At 39.9% G+C, this 10,685-nt stretch overlaps 1 protein-coding gene across 6 annotated transcripts in view; it reads left to right on the forward strand.

Annotated features, from left to right (window-relative positions):
• Positions 1-7,073, forward strand: part of LOC131445963 (membrane-associated phosphatidylinositol transfer protein 2-like) — a 56,007-nt gene extending 48,934 nt beyond the window's left edge. For all 6 annotated transcript variants that reach the window (XM_058616773.1, XM_058616778.1, XM_058616776.1 and 3 more), the window contains 8 exons: positions 1-149; positions 318-434; positions 775-891; positions 976-1,124; positions 2,245-2,394; positions 2,744-2,927; positions 3,005-3,133; positions 3,726-7,073. In XM_058616773.1, the coding sequence (XP_058472756.1) occupies positions 1-149; positions 318-434; positions 775-891; positions 976-1,124; positions 2,245-2,394; positions 2,744-2,927; positions 3,005-3,133; positions 3,726-4,094 (1,364 nt within the window). In that variant the 3' untranslated portion in view covers positions 4,095-7,073. The remainder of the gene's footprint in view (positions 150-317; positions 435-774; positions 892-975; positions 1,125-2,244; positions 2,395-2,743; positions 2,928-3,004; positions 3,134-3,725) is intronic.
• The last annotated feature ends 3,612 nt before the right edge of the window (positions 7,074-10,685 follow it).

A 10,685-nucleotide genomic window follows, 5' to 3' on the forward strand; every position in this document is an offset into this window, starting at 1 on the left:
TTGCCTCTCGGTGGTGGGGCAGTAAGAGGACAGACTATGCTCTGTACTGTCCTGACGCCCTGACAGCGTTTCCAACGGTCGCTCTGCCTCATCTCTTCCACGCCTCCTACTGGGAATCCACAGATGTTGTCTCCTTTCTACTTCGACAGGTACAGTGAACCCGGCTTATTCTTTTCATACATTCAAAGTACATTCAAATACATTTGAATTTACTATCAACCTTGATAGTAAAAACAAACAAGAGTTAGCTGTGGAGAGCTGAGGGAAACAGTGTCCAGATCAGAGACAACAGGCTGTGATATTTATTTTCTTGACAGGTGATGAGACATGAGAATTCCAGTATTTTGGAGCTGGACGGGAAAGAAGTCTCTGAATTCACTCCGTCCAAACCTCGAGAAAAGTGGCTTCGCAAGAGAACTCACGTTAAAATCAGAGTAAGACCTGTTGTTGTTTTTAGCTGCAGCTCCTACGGGAAATATAAAGAGGAAATGTTAAACTTTTGTTAACCAATATAAAAAAAACGTTGGTATTAATATGTTTTTAAGTTTTCTTGTTTTATTGCAATGCCAGCAAGTCAAAGATAATACAACATTGTAAAAAATGAATGTTTTATTTAAGTTTTTTTTATTGAGACATCTTTTTTTGCTCCTCTAAAATGTATCAGTGTATAATGAAGGCCACTTTGAAATTCTCTTATCTGGAGCTGAGCAGTAAAATGACTGAATGGAAGTGAAATGGTCAACATGGAGAAATCCTTTTGTCTTTGTGTCTCAGAACGTGACGGCAAACCACCGCGTGAACGACGCCGTGTTCACGGAGGACGGAGCGCAGATGGTGATGGGACGCTTCATGTACGGTCCTCTGGACATGGTCACCCTCACTGGAGAGAAGGTATTAACACAATCAGCTGTCACAAGTCATGTCAGTATGTCATTACGGTCATTGACAGTAAAAAAATGTTTTCCTTTCTTGCAGATTGACATCCACATCATGACCCAGCCTCCCTCTGGAGAGTGGGTGTACTTTAACACAGAGCTCACCAACAGCAGTGGGCGTGTCTCTTATGTAATCCCTGAAAACAAAAAACTGGGTGTCGGTGTGTATCCTGTCAAAATGGTCGTCAGGTATGCAGAGTCATTGTTATTTCACATTAAAAGTGCTGTTCATTACACTCACTTATAAACGGAAGAGTATGAGGGCCACATCTGAATTCTGTGAAAAATAATCGCTCTTTCTGTTTTTTTAGCCTGTTTTTGCACATTGAGACAAAGGCTCAACCAAATGTTATTTTAAATACATTTTTCCAAACAGTAAATTGTAAATAACTGCCAGATATTGAAAGGTATTAAGGAAAAATGGGCAAAAGCACTTAGTTACAGGACATTCTCTGGTGCTTTTATGGTTAAAATAAGTCTAAAACTTCAGACGGACATTTTGAGGCTTAGGTGTATCCAGTTTTGGCCCACGGGCCACCAGTTACTGAAATCAATACAAACAAAGAAAATCTCTTGGAGCCATATTGTAAATCTGGGTGGGACGTCAGCCAATTTGAATTTTGTGGTAATTTTTGGCAAATGTATGTCTCTAAAAAGAAATTTACTACCAGCAGCCAGTAGCCAGAGCAATTCACATCAACGGCAGACGAGGAGGAAATCACATCCTCCCTGTTCCCTGAGTTATTAGCCATGCACAGCTTTGTTGGCCACCATCCAGTGTGCAACACATGCAGGAATATGAGCGCCCAGTCACTGCTGATGGCAGTTTTTATTTATTATTTTACTCTTGACCTCTTGCTACCTGTATTTTCTTATCTTTTAGTGTGTATATTTTTATATACCCTCATAGCACCAAAGCTAATCCCTTGTATGTAAACATACATGACTGATTAAATCAACAGTGTCTGCTGGTTCGACAAAACAGGATTTCTGCTGCACATTACTGACTGTTTGTATGTACCATTATGCAACCCTTCTTCTTCTATGGGGGGTAACGGCAGCTTGCATCCATGATGTTGCATTACTGCCATCTTCTGGAATTAGAAAACTCCTACACTTCCCAGTCTATCATTATTCTGTCTCGTCTCTTATTAGGTTATTCTGTTGTGTCCATATTGCTGTTAACTCACCCTGTCTTGGCTGGGATTCACTTTTATAAAACAATTTAATCTCACATTCTTCTTCGGGGTGAGATACTGATCAATACTGATTGTTATTTTCGTATTCTCTTCTGCTTTTCCTCCACCAGGGGTGACCACACATTTGCAGACAGCTATCTAACTATTTTACCACGGGGAACAGAGTTTGTTGTGTTCAGTATTGACGGGTCGTTTGCTGCCAGTGTGTCGATCATGGGCAGTGACCCAAAGGTTCGAGCTGGAGCTGTAGATGTGGTGAGGTAAGGATTGTTCCCAAAACAGAACAGTTTTCTACATAAAGAAATGCAGCCCATAACTGCCATTAAAAGGCACACATTTAACCTGTTATTGACCTGTTATTTAACCTTTTCATCTTAGATTTATTTGTGTTTATTTGAATTATTTATAATGCTGATAGGTCAGTTATTGCAATTTGATCTTAACTGAATGACAAAGACAAAAGGTTTTTTATTATTAAAGTTATCTGTGATTACTTTTCAGAAAATATACAAATTTCTCATTGCCTGTAAAAATTCAACACTAATCTTTTGTCCGCATGTAATGAAGTTAACTGTATGTACAGTGAATAACTATTATTATCATTTGCAGATACTGGCAGGACTTGGGCTATTTGATAGTGTATGTCACGGGTCGCCCTGACATGCAGAAACAGCGCGTGGTGGCCTGGCTCTCGCAACATAACTTCCCTCATGGCATCGTCTCCTTCTGCGACGGGCTGGTTCACGACCCCCTCCGCCACAAGGCCAACTTCCTCAAACACCTCATCAATGAGGTAAGAGAGGCCGACACACGCAGTGCTGTCATTTCATACTTGAAAGTCTGTAAAATCTGACCCTCGTGTTTGACCAGGCCCACATGAGGATCTTCGCAGCCTACGGCTCCACCAAGGACATCTCCGTGTACACGTCCATCGGTCTGTCTCCGTTTCACATCTACATAGTGGGAAGACCCACAAAGAAAATGCAGCACCAGTGTCAGGTGAGCAACAAATCACAAATCATCTTGACTGCAGTGCAACTTATGGAGCCTTTCCATTTTACAGGCCGAGCATTACTTGGCTGGATTTGACTCTACTTGGTTTTTTATTCCGCTTTTCCTTTAGTGATAGTTTCTGGTACCTGGTGCGTTTTTTGGGCACCTGCTCTGGCGAGGTTCCAAGTGAGCTGAGCTGATAATAAAAATGTGACGTCGTGTTGACGGAACAGAAGCAGAATAACAACAAAGAAAAGCTTAAATACTGATGCATCGAGAGGTTCAGAGGATAGAATTTGTGTGATAATTATCAGGAGATAATTAATTTTGAAAGAAATCATCATGGTTCTTTTTTTATTTTAGTTTATTTATTATTATTATTATTATTATTATTATTATTATTATTATTATTATTATTATTATTATTTATATGCATAATATCTCAATTTCTCATTCTTAAATGCATTGAAGTCTAGGTATAAAGCAGTAGCATTTCAAAGTTTTTTATTGTTATTATTATAGTAGAGTATATTTGGGGTTGATTAAAGGATTATTTATTTGATTTAATTACCAAAATCTGAACAAATATTTCCTCCAGTTCATCTCGGATGGCTACGCCTCCCACCTGTCCCAGCTGGAGTACAACCAGAGGTCTCGCCCCGCGAAGCCCGCCAGCAACCGCATGGTCCTCCGGAAGGGCAGCTTTGGCCTGGGCGCAGCTGGAGGAGACTTCCTGCGCAAGCGCAACCACATCTTTCGCAGCATCCCGTCTCAGAAGCCCGCAGGAGCCGGGTCGGCATCGCCCAACCCAACGGGCCGGCCCGAACGAACGCTGAGCCAGTGCGAGACAGAGCGCGAGCGAGTCATCGCCACGGCGACCCAGAGAAGTATGAGCCTAGCTGCGGGCTGCTGGGGCCGCAGCGGGAGCACCAAGGAGGGCAGTGGAGGGTTACTTGGGCCAAAATAATTAAAAGAAGGAGCTGCAGCGGTTGTAAAGGACTCGGCCTGAGCCACCATGATCTCTGGATGAGTGATGGCTGGAATGAAGAGAGGAGTGGAAATAGGAAGTCGAGATAAAGGGGTTGTAGTCTAGAAATGAAAGATAGTTGAGGGATAAAAACACACTTTTATTATTCTATTAGAGAATAGGAGGAGAGATATTTAGGGATCTGTTCAGGAGGAGTGGACTAATCAGGCCAAATGGGACGCAGTGAACAAAAGACAGTTCTGTAGCATGACTCTTTTACAGTAATACTTTTTATAGGATACATTTACTATTAAAAAGTGACAAGGAAGGATTTAGAGAATTATTGTAAGCCTTAAAGTTATCTCGTATAACGGGACGAGCCCGAACCCCCCCAACGTTTCTACACACACACACACACACCCACGCCCAAACATTCCCCCTCATGAGCTCAGGACAAACAGTTAGAGCCAGATTCATCTTCAAACAGTCAACAGTCTCGGGGGTTCGGGCCACGTGAAAAAAAAAGCCAATGACTTTCACCTCGGTTTTTGTCCCACCTGTCGGCTACGTGACATGTTTCACTCACACTCAGCAATGACTGGCAATAAGTACGACAACAAAGAGAGAGAGAGAAAGAGAGGCCTCACAGTGCAACAGAACAGTGTGAAGAAAATGTCAATCTTCAAGGATCAGGTCTCCCAAATTACAAAAGATATAATTTTCATCTTTTACCATTTCTGGTATTTATTCATGAAGCTAGTTTTGCTTTTATTTGTCCAGAATGTGCACAAGAAATCATTTTAGAAATGGCATTATCTCATCAGTCAAATAAGCTCAAAATCACTGTAAAACTCACATTGGTCTCATAAATGTTCACATTAGTGTAAGTCCCTCAATGTTTTACACTCTGTAAACAAAGGGAGTGTAATATTAAGTGCTTTAAAAAAATACACACAATAAAAATGCCACAAAACAAAAAGTGTCTGCACAGTGACAAAAGCTACATTTATTTTATTTTATTTTTTTAAATTTGACAAATTTGAAAAGTATTTTGATCATTTAACAAAAATGATTTTAATCTGAGCTAAAAAAAAGAGAAAAAAAGTTGAGTTGAGTGCAACCCCTCTACATCATGTCTTTAAACTTAAAGGTACAGTGTGCTGAATTTAGCAACATTGATTAGTGAAGGTCCATTTTGTGGATGAATTATTCCTCACCTCATCCTGTCCTAAGAGAAGTGTGTTGGAGAAACAGTGAAAGATAGCATTGTGGTTACTGTATGGCGGTCTCCATAGAGACGACACACCTCCTCAAATAAATATAAAGGGCTCAGTTTGGATTAATGTACCTAAATTGTGCACACTGCACCTTTAAATGACAAACACAATGGTTTAAATGATAAACCTTGATATTCAAACAAATACAATACAAGGTTGACAGTGACATGATTATTAGGTTATTTGAATGATGTGCATTACTGACACACACACACAGTGATATTGGGTGTTTTTGTTCTAATTTGGGTGAACTGATCCTTTAAACATGTGAAGAGCAAACGTATCTTGTAGCAGAGAGGACTGTACTTGTTGTCTTAGTCACAGGTCTGTTGTGTTCAGTTCATCTGTGGTGTGTTACTTTATTATTCTTCCCTCTCAGTGTGGCCTGTGGGCCACCCAAGGCCTTAACATCCAACCGTACACTTACTTCACAGGTGGAACAAGAAGCAGAAAAACAGGGCATGCAGCATTTAAGCAACAACTGAAACTCTGTACAGTCCACAGCAACAATCCCTTTATACTATTATGTCCATCTGCTTGCAATACCTCTGATCTACCTGTAGGTGGAGTTCTCTTTCCGCACATTTGCTGCTGTTGCTCGTCGACATTTGTGAGGCGTTTCCCAGCTTTCCGCTCTCTCTGCTCGCGTCACATGCAACGGACCCGGTGTTTCTCGTTTCATTTCAGACTGGACGCTCGGTGGGGGCGGAGCCAGGATATACCACTTTACACAGACCAAATGGAGCGAAGAGTGTGGGCCACGACTGATTCAGCGTGAATGTTGAAATGGCTGAGTTGATGCTTTCAGTGGTGAGACAGCGAACGGTGTCGTCAAACATCACTGTTTTTGTCGCTTCTGTCGACCGTTGAAGTGTTTTACATTCAAACAGGAGAGTATGGAGTAAGTAAAACCCAACATGACAACGTGCACAAAATAATCAGATTTTCAAATCTGCCTTAAAGGTACAGTTGGCAGGATATTTTATTTTATTGAACAATAATTACACAATAATCACTACTTCTGCTCCACCTCTAGACTCTTTTTTTTTTACAGTGTTTGGTGGAATGATAGCTGCTCCCGCTCTGACAACAACTGCCTACGTCACAAAGAAAAAAAAAAGAAAAGAGTCTAAACCAGAGTTGGACAATTAAGCACCTTTCAACATCAGCTGACTTTTTCAGAGAATTGCAATCCTGCCTACTGCAGCTTTAAAATAACATCCACACACACACACAGTGAAGCTAGTTTTACTTACTCTACACTATAGAGACACACATTCACAATTGACAGTTGTGTTTTGTGTAGAAATGTATTCCAGCGCAGACATTTTTGTCTCAGTAGCTTCAGATGAACTTTATTGACATTGACATACAAAAAAAATGACAGCAAGTAAAGTCTTTTTCAACTGTTTATAGAAATGGACGTTACATCTACATTCCCCCCTGAAATATTCAGCTTACGATGTCTGTGCCCGAGAACAGTCAAAGGTTTATTTAGTATGAAAATCATAGTTGAACAGGCCAAAAATATACAGTCATACAAACTCTAAAACTATAGATTTTTAAAGAATTCTAATATTCCACAATAGTAGATTAAATCAATCAAGGTCCCAAAATCAATTCAAATTGAAAGCTTGTTAACAAAAAATGTGTCTTACTTTTACAACTGCCTGAGTGATCCAATGACACACAGATCAATTACAAACATGATTGCTCCCATTTCACCCTGAATGTCTTCTCAGAACAGAAAACCCAACGCAGAAACCACAACTGTCACAATATTAACACTGATCAATACATGATAGAGATTAAAAATGAGATTAACGCGATTAAAAAACATTACACGCTAAGTATGACTGTAATTAATTAATCACAGTTAAAGCGATATTTTGACACCCCTAATTAAAACCAAAACTATAGGCCGTACACAATCTGACAGAGGGCTGTGATTGGCCCGCGGGCCAGGCTTTGAACATGCCTGTCGTCCCTGCTAACATGAACTATACTGCAGCAAGACTCCAGGGGTCATTGGTTCAAACAGGAAACCCATGAGTTGAGCGCTTGTACCCTCTTTGTCCACTGTTGTTTTTTTAACGTCACACTGGAGCGTCAGAAAAGTCTTCAGCCCACCACCAAAGCCAAAATCATTCTCTTAAACTGTAGTCAATCAACTGTCTTACCTCATTGTTGCTTTTTTTGCACTAGTTCACAGTGGAAATATGCTGTCGTTGCTGTGTAGAGCATAACATCTTTTTGTATTTTAAATTCATTTCAGGGTATGTGCAAGGTTGCACACATCTGTATATTATGTCAGGACATCAGGTCACATGACATAAATGCAAGGAAATGTGCCAAACAGTATATTAGGGGTTTTCATTGTCGTGACTCTGAGACAACGTGTCTGGTGTTTATTGAAGATAATCATATATACGGAAAATTCATGTAAAAAATGTGTGTCATAATCTGGGTCTTCTGATTTGACACATGGATTGTTGAGGCTAATTGTGGCTGTCACGGAACAAGGGGTATTAAAGGGGAAGGTTTCAGTTTTTATTAACGGTGTCAACATATAGCTGAGTGCACTCCCTGTGACGCACAGTGTCTCTCCTGTGGGTTCTTGTCATGTCATTTGTTAAATTTGTGTCACATATAGAGACAAACGGTCAATTCAGAGTGTCCAACTCTTCACCTAATCCCCATATTGCATGTTTTTGGACTGTGGGAGGAAACCGGAGAACCCGAAGAAAACCTGCACACACATACGCACAGGGAGAACATGCAAACAGACTATATGTAAGTACTTCATACAACTAGACTTAAAAAAAAAAACCTTAACTATCTTTTTAATTGCACTCGGCCATGTTGCTAAAATCTAGACCAATTTTTTTTTTATTATTTAAAAAAAACCATGCTTTCCCCTTGTTTCAGCACAGTATCTTTGTCTCGTGTCTGTTTGAAAACTCTATCCAAGCTTTCAGTGGAAAGATACATGGACATGTATTGTATGAAGAGTTGAGTGTGTCTTTAAAAGCCTTTGATTGAGGGCGGGGGGTTGAGTTACTGTGTTTTGGGTGGGTGGTCACTTCTTTTTCTCTTTTATTTCCACTCATTTGGCCATTGTTTGACTGCTGTGATGAATGTGTGTTTAGGAGCCTTATTATGTGTCAATGTACATAGTGTAAAGATGTATATGTAGGACCTCTATGGTTGAGAGTTATTTATTTACCTAAAGATCATGATATGAAAATTTCAGGTGAAATATATTTGAAGATATGTAGCATTTTTATTTTGTCACTCATTAACGTGATGGACCAACACATGGAAAGGCTTTTTATTTTTTAACCAGTGCAATATTATTGTTCCAATCCCAACCAGGCAACATAAGCATAGCTGTCACAGCAGGGTCACAATGGTGTACACGCTATTACACACACACACACACACACATCTGCAGCCTGCACTGTCTCACACCTCTGACATTTGTACTGGGACTACGTTCGACCTCTGCTGTCACTTTACAAACTACCGCTGAGGCTTTTCTAGGACTCACTCGACCGGTTTTTCTGACTGTTTTACAGAACCTTTGAAATATAACTCCAGACTGTGTTTTCGGTCAGTGGTGGGTGCATGGAAAAAAAAAAAGAATCTAAATCTAAAAGCCCATAGTTGAAGCAGCTCTATTTAACAGGCTGTTGCATGTCATCCAGTCAGATTGGAACTACGTAACCTTCATGTTTAACAATAATAAAGCAGTTATGTTGTCCTCTCTATGTCCTCACTTTGTTATTTTCTAGTTGAACATTGCGAGTCAAATTGTCCGTATATGTAAAACATAACTGTATTTAAAATGAAAATGTTTTAGTTTTTGTCTCAATGTCGACAAACAGGCCAATAAATGGAAACTATGTACAGGTTTTTCTGCCACTTTTACCCTTGGCTTTGATGTGCAACTTCTCAGCTTTATAGCACAGACTGATGTTTGGTGTTAAAGGGTTCAACTCAGTATCTCCACACTCAGTGTTTCACTTTGAAGATCATCCATTTTCTACCATTTTATCCTCCACAGGAGGAGTCACTGTTGTGATTTTACTGCTCTCTAAGGTTAAAAGAGTGACACTGGTAATAATTAATGCACTTAAATGCAGCTTAAAGAATGGACAACAACTTTTTTTTTTATTAGCTTTAGATTTTCTTATATTAAAGGCGACATAGACCGGAAGCTCCAATTAACGCTGTGTTTGTGTGTGTATCGGCGTCATTACCTCGTTTATGAAACCCTAAAGTTTCAGAACAAACAGTTCAGCCACTGCTGAGAAAATAGGGATTTATAGTTTTCCTGGGCTCTGCGAAGTGGATCGGCACTTCCCTATGCTGATGATGTCATCAGTATACCTCACCACTCCTCTCACCACTGTAGCGCCTCCTGGTGCGGGCACTAGTCCGGGCACATCCAGTTGCGTACATTCAACCGCAGAAGAAGAGGAACTACTCTCGTTGTAGCTGCTGAGATGCAGAGCATCCACCGTGCCAGAGGGGGAGCTGTGTATCTGAGAGCTGGCCTATCTATTACGTCACTTACAGGTACCTGGCCAATCACAGGACAGTAGGAAAGCTTGCGTTGGCTGGCCAATCACAACACAGCCCACGTTCTGGGGGTGTGGTTTTGGTCTGAAACAGTGCAGCTGACGTGAGGAGATATTTTGATCGGCTCGTTTGCAGCAACTAGGAGGTTTTTAACCATGAAAACAAGTTAATATATGTAAGTAGACCTCCATAACTAACATATATGTGTGATACAAGCATTCGATGTCACCTTTAATACATTTTTGTTTTCATTCCTGTTTTAAATGGTATATTGTATTATAAAAATAAACACAATTTAACATACCACAAAGAGAACTGACTACTCAAGTAAAAGCACCACTGTTTTTGATAAAATTCTACTTAAGTACAAGTAAAAGTACTTGGTCTAAAAATGTATATAAGTAGCTTGTTTAAAATGTACTCAGTGTTAAAGTTACTTAGTACTTTTTAAAAACAAGGTTAGGGTTCTTTCTTATGTCGTGCTTACTCATTTTATTTTGTCAGCACTTTATTTTGTAAAGGTTTGTCTGTCATTAAAAACAATTAACGTGAGATTTGTATCTCCTTATCCCAACCTTGTTTAAAACGTAACTAAGTAACCAACTTTTACTCTACTACGCTACTTTTTTTTACTTTAACTTGAGTACATTTTTAGACCAAGTACTTTTACTTGTACCTAAGTACAATTTTACAAACCATCAACCTGTCAGACTACTATAGGAATGTGACC

The sequence above is a fragment of the Solea solea genome, chromosome 19, assembly GCF_958295425.1.
Source record: "Solea solea chromosome 19, fSolSol10.1, whole genome shotgun sequence".
Taxonomy (NCBI): domain Eukaryota; kingdom Metazoa; phylum Chordata; class Actinopteri; order Pleuronectiformes; family Soleidae; genus Solea; species Solea solea.